The sequence below is a fragment of the Lonchura striata genome, chromosome 1 (genome assembly GCF_050655825.1).
Source record: "Lonchura striata isolate lonStrDom1 chromosome 1, ASM5065582v1, whole genome shotgun sequence".
Lineage (NCBI taxonomy): Eukaryota > Metazoa > Chordata > Aves > Passeriformes > Estrildidae > Lonchura > Lonchura striata.
In genome coordinates, this window is record NC_140703.1 from 109,734,682 (window position 1) to 109,753,342 (window position 18,661).

The following is an 18,661-nucleotide window of genomic DNA, read 5'->3' on the forward strand; positions in this document are numbered from 1 at the left end:
CCTCTGGTGGCTGATCAAATAGAGATTTATTATTTTTTTATGTTCATGGTTCTGCAAAGGTTTTTTTTTTTTTTCAATTTTGATTTCAAGCAGTAATATAACAACTTTTGTGTTGTGAAAAAAGTGTCTTTAGTTGTAAACTCTCTGGTTATCTCTGAAAGTCTATTGTTTTGTTGGAAGCTTTTTAATAGAAGAAGTCACCTAAATACATTGGTTAAGCTAGCAGCATCTAGGTAAGAGGTAGTCATAGTAGGTGACTAATTACAAAGGTTCATTCAAATGGTTTTGAGCACAGATTTTTGGGTTGATTATTATCAATGTAAGCTATATCAACACACTATCTTGTAAATTAATAGTCCTGCCCTTTAATTTTATTGAATAATATTGTTTCATAGTAGCAGTAAAACACTGCAGGCAGTAGATTCCTATAGTATTATTTATCAGCTTTATGTCTCATGTCACCCCTGGAAAATGCAGTCATTTTTGTCAGGTTGTATTTCTTAAACATTGCAGCTGTCATCCACTGCAACTGCTGTAGTAAAGACTGCAAACTACTAAGACTTGCAGCTCCCTATTTTCACAGACTCCTAATTTTCTAGCACAGACTCCTTTTAGTAGTCAAATTTTCCATGTTTGGTCTATGCACACAGGAGTGAGTGTCTGGAAGAGAACAACACACCATTAAGATATTTTTTTTTCCAAGGAAAAGACCCTAGAGAAGGTTACAACACTCTTTTGTGCATGTAAACTGATCCAAGTGTTTAGACACGTAATTGCTTGCACAAAACTCTGCCTGTGACTCCTGTGTACTGCCCCAAGATGTTCACACTGGTGTGCTGCTCATTTCAAGGGAAATTAGAAAGGTGAAAGTCTGTTCACCACTAAAATTGTGCCTTTCTTTATCTTGGAATGTCATCAAGATCCTACCTTGAGTGGGATGCATGCAGGGCTGGGTCAAGGCAATGTGGCAAGGGTCATGTCCTTTTCATCTTAGTCCTAAAACCTAACCCTAACATGTGGTCTAATTCCTCCTCTGTCCTCTAAAAGAGGCATCTGTCACTCCTCCTTACAAACTGAATTTGTTCTGCTCTACCCAGATATAAAGAGTGGTTTATGTTTTGTTGACTAAGTCAACCTGACCTTAGAGTTAGATAGTTATAATCAATGTATTTTAATGAATACTTCTCCCTAAAACTGTACATCAAATTATTAACAAAGAAGTATTTAAGGATTTCCTAGTATCATCTTCTGATCTGTTTTTTTTCTTTGCCTCCAAAGAGATGGTATTTTTAAAAGTGGCCAAGCATTTCAAACTGACCTTTTCTTTACATTCATGGGTCATTGAACAGAAAGCCCTTCAGACAATCCTAAAAATGCTTGTTTATAAAGAAGTAAAGTTGTGTCACTTAGAAAATGTTCATTCTATATGAATAGAAGAAAGCCATGTATGCTTTTAAATAGGAACCATAAATTCAAATTTACCTGCTGATATATGTTCTTAAAATTTCTGCTAACATAGATCAATATGGGCAAAAAACAATATTAGAAAAAGTCAGGAAGATTAGAGCTCTGCAACAAGGCAAGAGAGACACAAACTTCCCTTTCTGAAACGTGGCCCAAGAGGAATTCCACTCTACAGAGCAGTTTGGCTTTTATCAAATCTTTCACAAGATTGTAACAGCAGGTGTATAACCACAATGAGACAGAAACAACCTTTAGCATCCCAGATTAGAAGAAAATGACCTGCCTGGTTTTAGGTTGGAAGTGTTTAGCCTATGGGTATGCCTGCAGCATCACTGCAATGGCACATAGAAAGGAAAGCTTGGAATATTGTCCTGTGGCTGAAATATCATTTATTAAAGGAACTTTCATTTTTAGGCACTGGTGGAGGATGAGATTTCCAATGAGACTGTAATGAGTTTTGCATGCACAAGGTCACCCTGTGTGCTGTGCAGTGCTGGAGAATTAAGGGCAGTGGTGTTTGCACAGAGCAGAAGGACAATGCAATTCTAGCAGAGATCTTTGGGCCCGACAAAGGTCAGAGTTAGTACCAGCTGTATACCTGACAGAAACCATTATTTTAAGAGCTACTGAAGTATTTTATTCTTGCTTACTAATCTAGGTGATATAATGGGGATCTCTGGTGATCTAGCAGTCACAACCTTACAAGAAAACTACTAATTCTACACCTTACTCCCACTCACACAACTTGTCTGTCATTGTTCTGCTTCCAAAAGCTATTTTTATTGTTGCCTAGAGCCTATGAAATATAATTTTCTGCTTCTTTTTTTTCTTTAAAGAAGGAAAGGTAGAGACCACTGACTTCTCAGTCCTATTAATGGCTTGTCTGATGGAGGATATGAAACCATTGTTTAAAATATGTATCTGCATAGGAGCATTTTGTTTTGAAACAGCTTGATTTTAAGTGTAGCTTGAGAAAAGAGCCTTAGAAATTAAGTATTGTGGAGCACAATGGTGGGAACAACTAAATTACGTTTTCTTGACAGAAAAAATTTCATCAAAAGCATGTTTACCCACTCAAAATACAAGCTAGAAGTGTGAAAACCACTTGCAGGCAGCTGTGGGTGTTGTAAACATCTATGCACAAAGGACCTGCTCTCGTTGCAGCGTTGTCTTGCCAGCCACTGAAATCACTGTTCATGGGAAGCAGCCCCTCCAGAAGATTGTCACAAAAGGCCTCGCTGTGCAAGCAAACATGAGCAAGCTTGTCTGCTCTGCCATCTGTTACTGAGACCTCCTGTGACTGCTGAATCATTCACTTCCCTCGGCTTATTTAAGGTTCTTAGCTGGCATCTTCACAAAGGAGGGCTTGCTCATCTCTCTGTCTTGGCTTGGGGTGTGAGCGAGGATGACAAACTGGAATTTTCTGTCACAGAAAGAGATACAAGAAGTCAAATGTATCAAGCCTTGGTTGTTGAAAGTTTGGGACAGAAAGAAGAGACTGAATTTGAGGTGAATTTTAGTCTTGAAGAAGAGGGGGAATAGGAGCAAGAGTTGAAAAGCTCCAGCCTGCAGATCTACAGGCAGAGAGAGGAAAATCTAAGCAGCAGCTGATTGAGACAGCTGAGTAAAGAGGCTACAAGGTAAAAATAGCAGCGGGCTGTCAATTAATCTGCCCGTGTTTGGCATGAGTGAGAAAACAGCAGGAGGCTTTGGGAGAAGCCGAGTCAGGAGTGCTGAGCAGGGAAGGGGAGGCAGCGCTGCTGAGCCCTGAGAGGAGCCCGCAGAGGAGCAGGCTGGGGCTGGGCTGCTACACTCAGATACAAGTCTGGAGAGACAGCCCAAGTCTCACTTTATCACAACTTCAAACTGAATATTTGTGTGAAAGGGCCCCTTTTATCACTGAGATATCCACAGTTATTTTATTCACTTCCTTAGAAGGGACACTTGCAGATTTCTGAAGTGCCCTCACGAGCACAGTCTGTCTACCCCAAGGCACGGGGATGTCACCTGCCACTGCCCCACCACAGCCACTGAAGCACATCACTTCCAAACAAGATGTGCAGCACAGGAGGTGCTAAACCCCCTGGAGAACTGTCAGTGCCATAGGGCTGGTGTCATGGATTTTTCTGTAAATGTTTTTGCTCATTGAGTAATGACTGCAGTGCACAGGCATATCTGATGGATGGCCTGCTCAGCATGCTGATGGGCCAAGGATGGAACTCTGTGTTTTGTTTGTTCTTTCATGAATGCCAATGCTAGGGAAGGGTTTTGCAGTGATAGTCTCAAGCTGTTTATTTACACAGTAAGAATAACATAAATATTTTGAAGTGTGGCTCAAACCAGCCTTCAGCAGAGACAGTAGACAGGCTCAGCAGAAAAAGCTTGGTATGAGCAACTAGGGTGTCATCTGTGATTGACTCCAATTGCAGCCGCTGTGAACTGGGATGTTTGAACCCGTGATCTTAATTGTGCTGCACACATTCTTGGATAGTGCTATAAAAATGCTAGGAGTAGCTATTCTGTATTTTTAATAGTATTTTATCCATATCTTTTCACTCACACTGTTCCTGAACTGCCTGAGGTGAAAAAGTCAGCCTATGCCTGTTCAGAGAAAAAGGCACAGCTGTGGTTGTTGTTAAGCTCAAGTTTGTCATTTCAGAGCAGGAGGCAGGGATGGAGTGGGCAGGTCACTTCCTAAGCCTGCAGCTCTGCACAAGCACTGCCTTTGTGGCTCAGCACTCACTAATTCACTGTGCAGCAGTCTGGCTCACACTGGCTCTGTTCCAGCTTCTCTGAACCCCCAGCCCACCCCAGCCCCACTGGAGCAGAGCCAGCCTGGCACCAGCACTGGCTTCTGGGTTGGTAAGGCAAGTGGGAACCCACCCACAGCACAACACCCATGGATGAGAGCTGGTCCCTGCAATGCCCTGTTCTGCAGCAGGCAGAAATGGCTCTCTGAAAAGACCCCCCAGGCAGGGTGGGTCTGACAGCATGAATTTGGGCAGACCCCAGGAAAGCAACTACCCCAGTGCTGCCAGACATCCTGCAGCAGTGCTGAGGACTGGGCTCAGAAGCTCAGAAGGAAAGCAGATACTGAAAACCAGTATCACAGCTCAGCCTGCTCATGTTTAGCTCCACGAGCACAACTCTGCTCCTGGCTGGGGACAGCTCTCCTGGTACCACCAGCTCTGGCAGCAGCTCTGCTCTGCCCATGACTTCTGTAAGGCAGGATGTCAGGACTGGCTTAGCACGGGTCTCCTCCATTCATGCAAACCCATCCATCCCACTCCTTTGGGACATGGATTCATTTCTGCTGTTTAAAAGGCAGAAGAAAAAGCAGGCTGTGCTGGGCTGTGAAGATAGACAGCTTTTTAGAGATATCTGTAATAATGAAATCCATCTCACCCAAAACACCTGAGACACTGTGGCCAAGCAAGAGGCTAGCAAGGGGTGTGGTCCCCACCCTTCAGACACCTTGCGGCACAGAGCAGGGGAGCACATTTCACCAGTCCAGAGATCAAAGCAGTTTTCACCTCTCCTTGAGATTATATTCCATGGCTATTCAAGAGCTGGGCCAAGTGCCCATCATTTGCAAGCCCATGCCTTTGCTGTTTAGGGATCCGGCCCAGAGGTGTGGAGAGCTTGCCTTAGGTTGGCTGTCAGAGTGAGGTACCAAAATCTCTCCCTTCCTGGCTGTGCCCAGCTGCTTTCACAGGAGAACTCATCTACTGGTGGGGTGTCTCCTGGACTTGACAGAATATTCTGCAGCAGAAAGCAGTCAGTAGCCAAGTTATCTCAAAACATCGAGCTCTGATACCCAAAACCCTTGCAGCACTGCAGGGAGTGCTCACTACATTTGTGTATTCTGACTGTATCATGGGCTGTGTACAAAAACTAGAGAGATTAAAGTGTTAAGCATTTCAGTAATTAAGCATAAATCACAATTTTATTCACTGGCTTGTTGTAATAATCTCAAAAAAGAGTTCTTCCTGTCTCTTACTCGTCCTTATGGAAGACCTTTAAGGTGAAACATGAGCTATTTCTATTTCTTATTAATTAGGAGAAGTACCAAATGCAGAGAAAAGATGCCTTGCTCAGAGCTTAGAGATGACTCTCTGTGGCTTCTCTGGGAAGGAATGGTCCCAGACACCCAATTATCTCCATGACACACATAGCCTATTAGAAACCTCTCATCACCAATGTATGAGGATCAGCTGCCCTCCTAACCACTAACCATATCACTACCTGTTACAGCAAGGGTATATATGGAGTGGCTGCTCAGCTATTAAAATTGGTGTGGCCACCATGGCTTAAAATCAAGGAGTTTTGGGTGCATTTCAGAGCACATCCTTGTCTTGAACTTTGAGAGCTGCAGTGTCCATGATCCTTGTTCAACCCTGAATAAAGACTCACGCAAAGATGTGCCAGAAAGATGAGGGCCTCAGCTGGTGTTAAATTACCAGTGCAAAGTGCCCCATCTGCCACTGAAATACAGCTGCATGGTGCAAAGTGACAAGCACTTGGTGGCTGCTTCCTCTCAGAAATGTCCACAGGATTTCAATCAAAAAAAAAAAAAAAAAAAAAAAAAAAATGTCCTGTCCATATGGCTATAATTTATTGGCCATTAATCTCCCAGTGTTTACATGTTGATTCCTCCAGAGCCTAATCTTCGCCTGTAGCTGTCAAGCCACTGCTTGGAGAAAAAACAAGACTGATCCTGCACTCCCAAGGACTCTCTCAGTCTGTAGGCAATAAACAAGTGTGAGGCCATATGTCAGACATGTTGTCAAGTCATAAGAACTGTGTCATTTTTACCAGCTTCCCACATGTCTGCCTTGACATCCTAAGGGATCCTCACAGCAGTTCTTCCTCTGCTTCACTTGTAGGTGCCACTTAACAGGGACTGAAGAGGAAGAACTTCCAGCTCTACCCCATTTATCTACTTCACCATCAGGCACTTAACTAAAACACGGAGGCTTGCAGGTTTTTTTCTGATAAGGAGAAACTGATGGTGAAAAGGGCATCTGTGACATGAAACCAATTTTCCTGAAGAGAACAGGAGAGAGTATATAGGTACTCACTCCCTGTTTCATCCAGAACTCCCATCCCCAAGGACTCACTCCGCATTGCCCAGCCATCCAAACTCTCATATCAGCATTTGCCATGTCATGCTTTTTACTTCTTGAGTTGTGCCAAGGAAGGCTCAGATGAGATATTTGGGACAATTTCTTCACCAAAAGGGTGGTCAAGTATCCTAATAAGCTGCACCTGGGCAGTTGATTACCTTCCCTAGAGGTATTTCAAAGAGCTGTGGATGTGGTTTAGTGGCAGTGTTGGGTTAATGATTCCAACCTAAATCATTCTGTGATTCTCGATGGTTTATGGGCTCTTCTCAGCCCAGTGTGCCTTTAGTGTGAAAACCCTTTACACAGAGTAATGGTGACACTGCATAAAATAACGGGTTTTTACAGTTACTTAATAAATTAAGGATAATGGTTCTTCCTGTCCCCTGAGCTCCAGTTTTAACAGGTTTCCCATTTACAGTCAGGTGTTGGTCAATCATTTGAGCTCAGCAGTTTCAGCCCAGCTTGTACATGAGGCAAATTACTCCACAGCAGCCTGTAATGCCTCACTGGGGTTTTGTAGGAGGGAACCACATATGCACAACCCTTTTCTGCCTCCCTGTTCTCAGAACGCTTCCACTTTTTTTCCTCAACCTCTTCAGAAACCTAGTTTGGTTTTGCTTTTTTCATTTAAAATTTCAGTTCTTTCAAAATGGAAATTGTTCAGGGATTGTGAGGGGGATAGTGGGTAGACACCTGTTAAGTCTCCCTGCTCAGACCTGTCTTTTTTCTATGTTGCTGGTTAATTTGCAAGCTGAACAAGTGTATTTTAGATGCTTGGAAACATATCTAGTTTGCCAGAAAAGCTGATCAGCACGGCCCTGCATGTCACCTAGTGCTTTTCCCAGCAGCAAAAATCAGGTGTAGCTCAGGCTCCTTCTTAAAATATAATAGGCTGTGTTACCAAAGGTGTTTTACCAACAAGGAAAATGTAATTACCACTTTTCCAAAGTTGAAATGCTTCTTCGTTTGACCTTCTAATGAGAATAAATATATTATTAAACATTGCATTCTTTGGAGATAACAGTCAAAATATTAAGCTATTCTCACTTGCTAGTGAGAATAAATTTAAGCACTTGCAAAGGGGATCTCTACTCTCAGTGTCAGTAGTTTTCTACCTGCTATTCAGGACAATTTATTTTATAATTAAATTATATGAGGATACAGTGTTATTTGTTCTTATGTGACACTGAAAAGTGAATCACTCATCAAATCCTACAGAAATCTAGGTGCTGAATTCTGACAAACTCCAGAGTGGTTTCATTTCTTTTCTCAAGCATGAAACCATACCTGTAATCTGCACACCCACCCAAGCAGAAACCACTACAAGATGACTCCAGGCATCCTCTCCAGCACCCACAGCTGATGATCATCTCCACTGGGCACATTAATTAGTTGCTAGAGTAATTAACTGGAAGCCACATAATCAATGCCAGATGTTTTGGAGTTGTTTCATTTTGGATTGCAACTGCTACTGGGTTCCCAAATTTATAATCCTGAATGTTTTTCCCAGGGAAGGTCAAACTCTTCATCATCCCATCAGAGCCCTCCATCAGCAGCTGCCTGTATTCTTCCATCCTAAAGCTGGGGATGCCTGACCTCACCAGCCCCACGCCCCCAATGCTGGTTGGACTTGGATGAGATTGGAAACTACTGGGTAACTTTCTATTTCCCTGTGCATCTTCCTCAAAGAGATTTTTCTGTCTTGGGAAGAAGCATAGAACTCTGTCAGAGCTGGTGGTAATGTTTAGATCCATGTGACATTTCTAAAGGAGAACAGTGAGGCATGGAAAGAGGTATTTGTGTCAATACTGTGGTGGCTTTCTGGGGAGAAATCTCTGTGGCTTCTTCAGGTTCTACTGAACATTGCAGAGCGGAGATTTCTCCTTTTTTTCACTTATTTAAATGATGATCATTATCTGCTCATGAGTTCAACACCAGGTTTGGTTTGCTTTGGGTTTTTTTAATGTTACCTTCAGACTATATTAAAAATGGTAAATTTTCACTCGTCTTGAACTACTTTTCATAGACATTATATAGTGTGCCAAGATGTGGCCTTCCTAAATTTATCCTGCTATGGGCTTTAATTATGTTGTATACTTACTGGAAATTAACCAAAAGCAGTGGAATTTTGTTGAGGAACTGATTTCTTCTTAACACCCTGACTGTCTATAGCCCATCAAAGACATTGATAGAAGTTTATCAGATACAGGTATGTTTGATTTAATGGGGAGGAGTGATTTTGGTCTTTTAATTGCATCTCTTCAACATTGTGAATGCAGTGTGGTTGCTTTAGAGCCAGCAGCTGGTGGTGTCACACTGTCAATGTGCTTTCCCTCTTGGGAGCCATTGGTTCTTGCACCCTCATCCTTCCTGGCTCTCCTCACTGGCCTCCTCCCCACCAAACACTCTCTCAATCTGTTTTTATGGAACTGCCATGGCATTGCACTGCATCTAAGGAAATATTCTGTCTCTACTTTACAGCCAGAATTACAACACTCCTCTATAGGTATGGTTCCTTGGTGGTACAGTTTTAATTTTGTTTCTATCAGTTCTATTTGAACTGTTTGGTATTTATTTCTTGTTGTTGGACAATTTATTTCGCTGATTTTCCTCGATGGACTTCTGGGATCTGCACTGTCCTTCCCCTAGGTTTACCATAATTTTTCATACTTGTTACATTGTGACAGAGACATTTGCCATAGGATTGACAGTCCTGGCAGATGTTTGTGACTGGCTCAAGTGTTTCTCAACACCTGCTGAATTTTTTCCTCCTGTTTCTAGTTTAAGTAATCCCCCATAACCTTGTCAGTTTTCTATGCCAGTTGATTTGTCCTACTTTCTTTAAGGTAGAACTATTCCTCACTTACAAACTTTGTCTTCCCAAATAATTCTAGTAAGGCCCTTACATTCATGTTTTTTCTTTTTCATGCTGCTTTTAATTCATTAATTCAGTCACCAATACTCTATCTGATTTAGTTGTTTATCCTCTCTGTTAATAATCAAGTAATTTATTTTTTTTTACATTTTGAAAAGTAATAGGAACTGCACCCAACCATCATTCTCAATGCATTAGATGACAGGTAAAATCTTCCAAGAGCAACATCACAATTCACTATCAGCTATCATGAACAAGCCAAACAAGCTAAATGCTAATTTCCTCTTTGTAATTTATTCCTTTTAATACAAACCTGGGGAAAGGTGCAGAGATAATTTGCAGCCTGCTCTGAAAGTTAAGATAAGGATTATATGAGACCATGAACTGATTATATTTAAAGCCATGGGACCCCCAGTGGCAATATCCATCCCCCAGCTGTTCCCTCTGATTTTCAGCAGCACAGCTCTGGCTCCAGCACTGCAGCTGAAGCCTCACAGCACAAGGGGAGAGTCAGGGGGGAACTCCAGGGCTCCTTTTGTCCTACATGGTCTGAGGGAGGAGCATGGGGTGTCCCAATTCCATCCACCTCCCACCATGGAACTTGGGCACTTTGACTTCTGTGACCTGAAAATGACTGAACAACTCTTACAGATGTTGAACCCCTAATTAATGACATTTTTTAATGAGCTAATCCAATGTTCCTGCAGCTGATTTGTGTTTCAGTACAGTGATGTGTATCTAGCAATTAATTCCTCATATGGCAGTGATCCCAGCCACTGTGTCTAGATACTGTCGTCTAACTGAAAGGAAGTTTCCTTAGAAAATATTTTTATGCAATAAGATTTCTTTGCCATGAGGATTTAATTTTGTAGCTGTGAGCTCGCTTGTCTCTCTCCCTTTCACACTATCTCCTCTGTGTAATTTAGATTCAGGTTCAATAGGAACTTCTTCAAAACGAGTAACTGGTAGCTGAGCACAAGAAAACTCAGGCCTTTTTTTTTTTTTTTTTGGCCTTTTATTATTGTTTGTTTACTTATTTTTTAAATAGCAAATATTAGGACAGAAATATAGTAATAATAAATGAAATGGAAGTACCAGTTAATGTTAGCCATGTGGCTGCATGGCTCAGAAAAGCATTTTAAAGTCAAAAGTTTTACATTTGAATGCAACAGTTCATGCCAGGAGCAATGCAAGGCTGCTGAGTCAGTGCTGTTCCCATATTTACGAGGTATTTAACCCAAAGCTCTCAGGTATGCTCTGAACTCGGAAGCACACACCTGACTGCCTGCACATTCAGCTTGACTTTCCAAGTGCAGAGTTACACAAATACACATTTATTTTACATTTCAAGGAATAAAAATAATCACTATTCTTACTTAATATGTATATTTGTTAACTCTGTAATATACCACACACTTCAGAGAACTATTCCTAAGTAGAATTAGTGCACTGGCAGTACAGTTTGTTGACATTGTGAATCTGGATTTGTTTTCCCCATTGATATTAAACACTCAAAAATGTTCCAGAGTGCTGACAGGAGTCCCCAGTACACTAAATGCTATATCCCAGGTTATCAGTCAGGATATTTATGGGGGAACTGATTGATTGTCCAGCTCTGGAGTTCTCAGGAGAGATACAGACCTGGTGGTGTGAGTCTGGAGAAGGGCCATAGAAATGATCAGAGGAATTAAGTATTTCTCAGGTACAGAAAGGCTGAGGAACTGGGGTTGTTCCACATGGAAAAGATGGAAAAGGCTCCAGGGAGATTTTATTGAAGCCTTCCAGTACTTAAAGAGCACTTACATGAAAGATGGGGACAGACTTTTTAATAGGGCCTGTTGCACTAGGACAAAGAGTAATGGTTTTGAACTAAAAGAGATTTAGACTAGATAAAGGGAAGAAATCTTTTACAAAGAGGGTGGTGAAACACCAGAGGCTGTCCAGAGAGATGGCAGATGACTGTATCTGGAAAGATTCAAGGTCAGGTTAAATGGGGCTGTGAGCGAACTGATGTAGTTGAAGATGTCCCTGTTCATCAAAAGGGATTAGATGACCTTTAAATGTCCCTTCCAACCCAAACTGTTCTATGATTCCGTGATATTTAAACCTAAACAGTAGTAGAAAAATGCATTCTGTCCTCATCAAAGAATGTGAAAGTTTCACACTTTACCCAGAAGTCTGTTTATTAATAGATCATCAGGAATCTTTCTTTTCATAGGCTGTTTTTTTCAAAATTAAAACCTGTCTTCTGAGATGCTTCTTTTAGAGAAGCTTGTTAGCGTGTGGGTGGAGAAAATTGTTTCTTATGTATTTATCTTTTTTGGTTTTGTTTTGTTTGGGTTTGTTTTGGTTTTGTTGTTATTACAACTATTTCACGTTTTATTGATTTGCAATGTATATTTTGCACTTCAGTGTTACATATATGAAAACTGAGGACTGAAGGAGATCTGAAGTCGGGAACAGCCACCCTTCCCACCTCACACTGACAGTATCAGGCCAATACTATGGGCTACAGCAAAGGCACCCTGGATACCTGTTCCAGTGAGTGGGAAAACTGGGCCTTCAGTTTTTGTAGACATTGGTAAATTGGATCTATCCATTTAATAAGTGGAAGGATTTTACTTTGTTGCTTTACCCTTCTTGCTATGTCTGATTTTGTTTTGTTACTTAAGATTTGTGCTAGACTGGTTCATTGGCATCTGCTGTGTACTGCTCTGGTGGGATGAGCAGTAAATCACCAGGTTTTCCACTGACAGGTTTATTTATTTTTCTTTTTACCAGGAGAAGCTAGGTACTGTGCAGAAAAGAGGTTAATCATATAATAATGAGGGAAATAAAAAGTCAAAGACTGTCCTTGCCCCATGTCTTGAGTTCCCCAGTCACCAAGCAGTGATTTTTAGACACATTTCTGTGCAGTGACCTTGGCATCAATTCCTGCCATGACTTCACCACATTGGCATCATGCCATGGTCTCAAAATGTAAAATATCCTTCTACAGGAAATCTGACACCAATATTACAATAACTGCAGCAAAGTAAACTGTAGAAAAATATGTTTCATGACAGTGGAAGCAGAAAAGCTGGTAGATAAATTGGATTCCTTTTTAGATTAATATTCTATGGATCAGTAGGTTTATTCAGAGTTACTTAAAAAGCAGTTAACATTCCATTAGCAACAAACTGTGATCTGTGTCAGCAGTAAAGCACTGTTCAGTCATTTATTTTAGAATGAGCAGTCACTGCAGGGAGAAATAAAATTATGAAATGCCTCAGAAGCAAATAAATAGTAAGGTAAAGCCAGGGATTTTTCTCTCTTATTCTAAATATTAAGCCTTCCTCCTAGGAATATCTATTCAAATACAGCAATTCTTTCCTTGATGTTTGCTATGTGAAGGGTGAGTCAGAACTTTTCTATATCTTCTGCTACTTTGGGTTTGTGATCAAAGAGGAAAAAAGTGCACTCTCAGATTTGGCTGCTGCCATGGTATTTCACCAAAGAGCATTGTTGGTTCAGTAATTTGTCCTCTGCTAACCTGGCTTCAGTCCCAAAGAGCTGCATGGAAAGAATCCCTTTCCTTGCAGCAGGAAAGGATAGGGCACCGTGCCCCCGAGGGCTCTTTACCTGTGCTTAAAGCAGCCTCTATCTCCCCATTCTCCTGACTCACACAAAACCTGCACTGGCACAGAAGTTAATGTTTGGCTCCTATTATTTTTGATGGGCAGTTTGCCAGAGCTCACCTCTAGGCTGGGGGTGGCTCCATGTGGTGGAAAAGTCTCTCTTCCAACCCGTGCTTTCAAAGAAAGACTCAGCAGTCTTCTGTTGTCTGGTCTCAAGGCAGTTTATTGCAAGTTATCTAAAAGATTTTCTTCTCGAGCTGCTGTGGTTTGCTCACAGCTCAGGCAGAGGCACACACACACCCTGACATCCTCTCTAACTCCCGACTGCTTCTTCTCTCCCTGCCCAGGGCTGCTGCTCTCTTTTATATGGTACATTAGGTGTTACATGTTTATAGTTTTTTTCCCAATGCCTATTACCTATATTAAATTATGCCCTTCTATTCTAAACCAATCTGTGAGTGCCAACATCACCAAGAACATGGAGGTAAGGAAGAAGAAAGAGGGAGAACAGGGCAGGCCCAAATCCCTTCATCTTAAAACCTCTGACCCCCATGTACAAAACTAAAACCCCCCTGGACAGCACTCAAAAATTCTTCCCTTTACTTTGTGACTACTTTTGCTATAATATCTAAACTTTTGTGACTTCTTGTTCTTCCTGCAAGGTTGGTAAATCATTCCATGGTTCAAACCCAAAATCACAGCTGTTTCCAGCTGCCTGCCAGGATCTCAAATGCTTCTGACCTGGGCCCGGAACATTCAAAAATGTCTGAGGGACATTTTGAGTTTCAACAGCAGTTTTGCTACTTCCAAACCTTTTTAAATCATGTGAGAGAGATCAGGTAGAAAACAATCTTCGAGTGCAATGGTGAAGCCAGACATGAGTAGAACAAGCATTACTGAAATCTGTGCAAAACCCAGCTCCAAGCTGAGCTGCTAATGGCAGCCATGCTAAAGGCATCTCCACATTACCCTGGTGTCATTTTCCTGTGTGCATTGTGCCAACAAAGCTCAGCCAAACATCAAACAATTGCTTTGCACTGCTTTGAAGCCACTGCTCTGAATCTACAATCCTGAAGCCCCCCAGGGCAGATTGTCCCCACTACTGGACATGTCACATAAAACCAGGAGCTCAACAGCTGCAAAAGCTCCACTGTATTTTAACAAATTTAAATGTAGACCTCATTCCCAAAGTAACAAATTTTGTGCTACACAATAAGGTTGCCTAAGGTTTTAGTCCTTGTTTTAATTACTCTGATAGATGGATCATTACAGTGAGGCACAGAGAGAGAAGGAAGGAAGAAATAGAAATATGCACATGGTGACTACACTGGTTAGAAATCAGCATTTCTGCTAAGCCACTAACAAGAGATGCACAGCTGACTTGTGTGGGGCATGTAAGACTATGATGAAAACATTTGGCCATAAATGCCATACTGACTTTGAAAAACTTTTGTGTTTGATGAATTAGGTATTTATATAAACCAAAACATGTAACTGGGGTCAGTAGAAGTACTTCTAGAGCACTAATTGTTATTAGCATTGAGAAATTAGGAGGTATTAGTTACAGTAATAACCAGTACCTCCTCATTTCCCTGAGATTCTGCTGTGCCTACACAGATTAATGTGAGGGGCAAAACTCCTTTTTTTTCATCCTTTTCTGAAGAAAAGAATCCTGATGAGTGTTCTAATGTGGAGAAACAAAGTTTTGGGTTTTTTCCCTACCAGTTTCTGATAGTGGCTGTTCTGGTGTGGCATTGAGGGCACAGAAATCATTGTGAGGGCATCTTCAGAAGCCATAACTTGAGGCTGTGTTCATTCTCTCCCATTGCCTATTAAGATTATGATAATGAATAGTAATTTAGAATTAATTCAAAGCTAAATGATTTGGGCTGCTTTTTTTCCAGACCTGAGCCCTGACTGCAACAGTTGTGTTTAGGTCTATTGTTTACAAGAGCTGAATTTCTCTGATTACGTTTTTTTAGGGTGCAGAGTGATGGTTAGCTTACCCAGCTCTTCTGAAGTTCACATTTAATGTTTGGTCCAAAAGCTTTGAAGTGAAACATTTAAGTAAAAAACTCCAGCATTTTGTAATCTTTTCCCAATGCAGACCTTTCCTTCCAGGAGGTGAAGTACTAATATTTTCAAAATGGCTCAGTAATTCTATTAAAAAGGAGGAAGCAAGTAATGAATGCAAGTTATCATTCTGGAAATCTTCCAGTGCTGCTGCTTAGAAACTGTTTTTAAGAGATATACTTGGAATTTGTCCTAGCATTACAAATAATACAGTCACCTCAGTGATGGAAGTGAAAATTATCAAGCTAAGAAGCAAAAATGAATTTATTTTTAACAATTTAAATAGTCACCGTAATCTATAAATGCATGCAGATATTATGTAAAACACTGTGTATGTTACAACCACACAGCTAAAATGGTCTTTCTTTAAATCATCTTTGCAAGTGTATTCTTAATAGCAGAAGAAATATGCTTAGTTCTCTTTAAACTATAAGAAACAAGAAAAATACATTTTTAATATTAGGTCCAAATTCAACTGACAATGGCCTATCTTGCATAGCTCAGAAGTGACCTTGTACACATTGAAAAAAACCCCATAATTTTGTCCTGCAAGAACAGATTATGCATTCATCCCTTTTTAAATAGGTAATATAAATGGCTCCTTTGCAAACACCCCTCTGGTACTATTTTATTGCACATTTTTCCATGGATGTTTAAAATGTTTAGATGTATGACAGAATTTGAAATCTAATACATATAACAGCAAGTGCAGGCAAGTAAATCAGGCATAACATTTCTGGAGTGAGCACCATGTAATTTTTAGATGATTCACCTCTATGCCACCTGCTAATCCATTTCTGGGAGAATTAGAAAATTCTTGTGCACCTTGCAAAGAAGTGCCATTTTAAATAGGAAAGCATAACTTTAAATGAGTGAAACAAGGATAAAAATGCTCTTACAAAAAGATATTGTCAATTAAATTTTTCCTGAACACCAATCATTAGTTGTGAAACCATTGCTTATCCATAAATTCTGCTTTCTTGCAGTCACTGATATATGCAGATAGAGCCTTCCTATGAAATCCAGCTGCATTTGTGGTCTCAGCAGCATTTAAGATAAATATTACAACAGCTCAATGTCTTCTAGAGATATCAGTATGGACTGTATCTTTCCAGTATTGTACACTGAATTTATAAAGCTGATTTTATTCTCACTTCAGATTACCTGGTTTCTGACCAAAATAGGGCAGCTTGCATTTAGAAGAGGTATTAAACAGCACCATTGCAGTTTTATGTGTTCCCAACATTTTCTGTAATTGCTTCTCTAAAAATGTGTGGTATAAACAAAATCTTCAAGCACATTGCAGTAAAAGGGTTTTATTGGTGCTCATTTGCACTGACCTACATAGGTTGTTCTCAGGCTCCCCATTCCTGAGCAGTGATGCTCGTTCTGTATTGGAGCCAAGAAGGCACTTAGTCTGTGACAAGCCATCTTTTTGTCAAAGTTCATTTTGCCATCAAAATAAAGGCACAAATACCATTTATGTTCTGTTAGTAAAATCGAGAAAAATTATCTCAATGAAGAAAGGAGTCAGGAGTTACCCATCCAATGATCTTACAAAGCATGTCTGCATAGATCTAACTTTCCACATTATATCAAGAGCAGAGAAAGCCTGAATTCCCATCTAAAGAATGGAAATGCAAACACACTAGGAATAGCACCTCTGGTTTGTTTATTCTAGGAAAAAAAGGAAAATCTGTCTTCATTCCTCACTGAATTCTCATAGCCTTCTATATGTTCATATTCTAAAGCACTCTATAAAATATACCCAACATAAAATTACTGCAGCAGGACATTTTATTTCACTTCTGTGCTATGTATAATTACCAAAGATTTGAAATTTTATGGGATGAATAAACAAGATTGTTCTTTTATACACAGCAAAGATGTCCTAATTAATGAAATTTGCCAAAGCAAGAAAAGGTAAGGATTTTCTTGTGGAAGAGAACCGGGATTGCTTTTTCTTGCTTGTTTTGTATGAGTGTCATGTGCTGAATATCACACAGAATGTTCATTGAAACTTCCTATTACAGTCTTATTAAACCAACATCCTTTAGAAAGCAAAGCATTAGTTTGAGTTACTCAGTCTTCAGATATAACTTTTTAAACCTAAAGCTTTTTCTCTGAACTTGCTGACATCTGCATGAGATAAATAAATTGTTAGGCATCCAAAATCCCTTATCAAAAAACAGGAATATTACTAGGGCTGAGGTGCTCTGAATCTTCCATACAGAACATACAATTCATGCATACCATATCTGTTTAAAAAAAATTTAACAAACCACATGTTCTTTTTATATGCAGAATTTATTTGTTCTCTTACCAAAAATGAACAGATTATAACTTTCTCTGTTTGTTCCTAAGGACTAAAGGTGCTCCTTTGATTGGTGAGGATGCTCCAGTGGTTATAAGTTTCAGATTTTCACGTATAAAATTGCGCTGTCGGACTGTGAATGATCCTGTGTAGCTGCTGGTGCAAACTACTTTTGCTGCCACTGTAGATGGGACAGTCTTTGGAGGAAGTCCATTGATTATATATGTCCACTGCATTGATTGTGTCTGAAAATAATGAACAGAGAAAGGAAAAAAAAATCAATTATCAAATACCTTGAAAATTCATCAGTCATTTAAGATGCAGCATTGATTTCAAAAGATATTTGTCCTTTTCCATGTAATGCAATAGAATAACACTAAATGATAATTGTACTTGTGGAACAGAGAACTGAATCACGTTCAGATTTATTCAGGACCAGGCACAACAAAGATGAGAAATTTACCTTTCCTGGCTGATCTAAAATTCCTTTTTTATTTAAAAATCCCAGAGGTCTGTACATTTTTCAAAGAGCTCTGTATGTTTTTCAAAGGTGACTATTCCTTACTACAACATAAATGCTTCAAGTTTGTACTGTAGGATTTACTTGCAGCTCTGCTATCTGTAACAATGGTAGTATCAAATGGTGGGATTTTCACGTTAAAACAATGAACAAAACTAAAACACAAAGACTCAGAGTATGCACAAGAGAATTGAAGCTTCATGTTGGAATCTCTGGCTTGAGGCATATTTATGTGGATTGAAAACGACACTCTTCATTTGCTCTCTGTTGATAACTGGTCTCTAGGAATGGAACATATGTTTCCATGTCATGTCTTGTAATGCTTGAATACTTGATTCTTCCCAAGTACATGGTCCTTATTCTTACTACACATCCCATCTACCCGTGCTTAAAGAGTTTTATTCCTATGAATATTAGGGTATACTGCTGTCTACTTTCCATGCTTCATGTGTGTCCTGAAACAGAATTTTGATTGTTAAAAACTCATGTGTAATTTTTGCAGATCTTCCAATACTTTTCCTTTCATAACATATCACTTTAATATTTAAAAGCAGGTCTTTATTCCAAGTCTCTAGCACTTTCCTGTCATTACATCTGGAAAAAGGTATATTCCTGGGTGTTAGTTTTCTATTCACTTTTCCTTTAAAAAAAAAACCCCAAAACTACAAACTA

The 18,661-nt window shown here is 40.0% G+C and overlaps 1 protein-coding gene across 4 annotated transcripts in view; it reads right to left on the minus strand.

Moving 5' to 3' along the window:
• Nucleotides 1-2,072: 2,072 nt before the first annotated feature.
• Nucleotides 2,073-18,661, minus strand: part of CFAP47 (cilia and flagella associated protein 47) — a 274,676-nt gene continuing 258,087 nt past the window's right edge. For 3 of the 4 annotated variants that reach the window (XM_085585616.1, XM_077781662.2, XM_085585614.1), the window contains one exon: nucleotides 2,073-17,714. In XM_085585616.1, the coding sequence (XP_085441742.1) occupies nucleotides 17,493-17,714 (222 nt within the window). In that variant the 3' untranslated portion in view covers nucleotides 2,073-17,492. The remainder of the gene's footprint in view (nucleotides 17,715-18,661) is intronic. The other variant, XR_014956844.1, reaches the window with a different exon arrangement.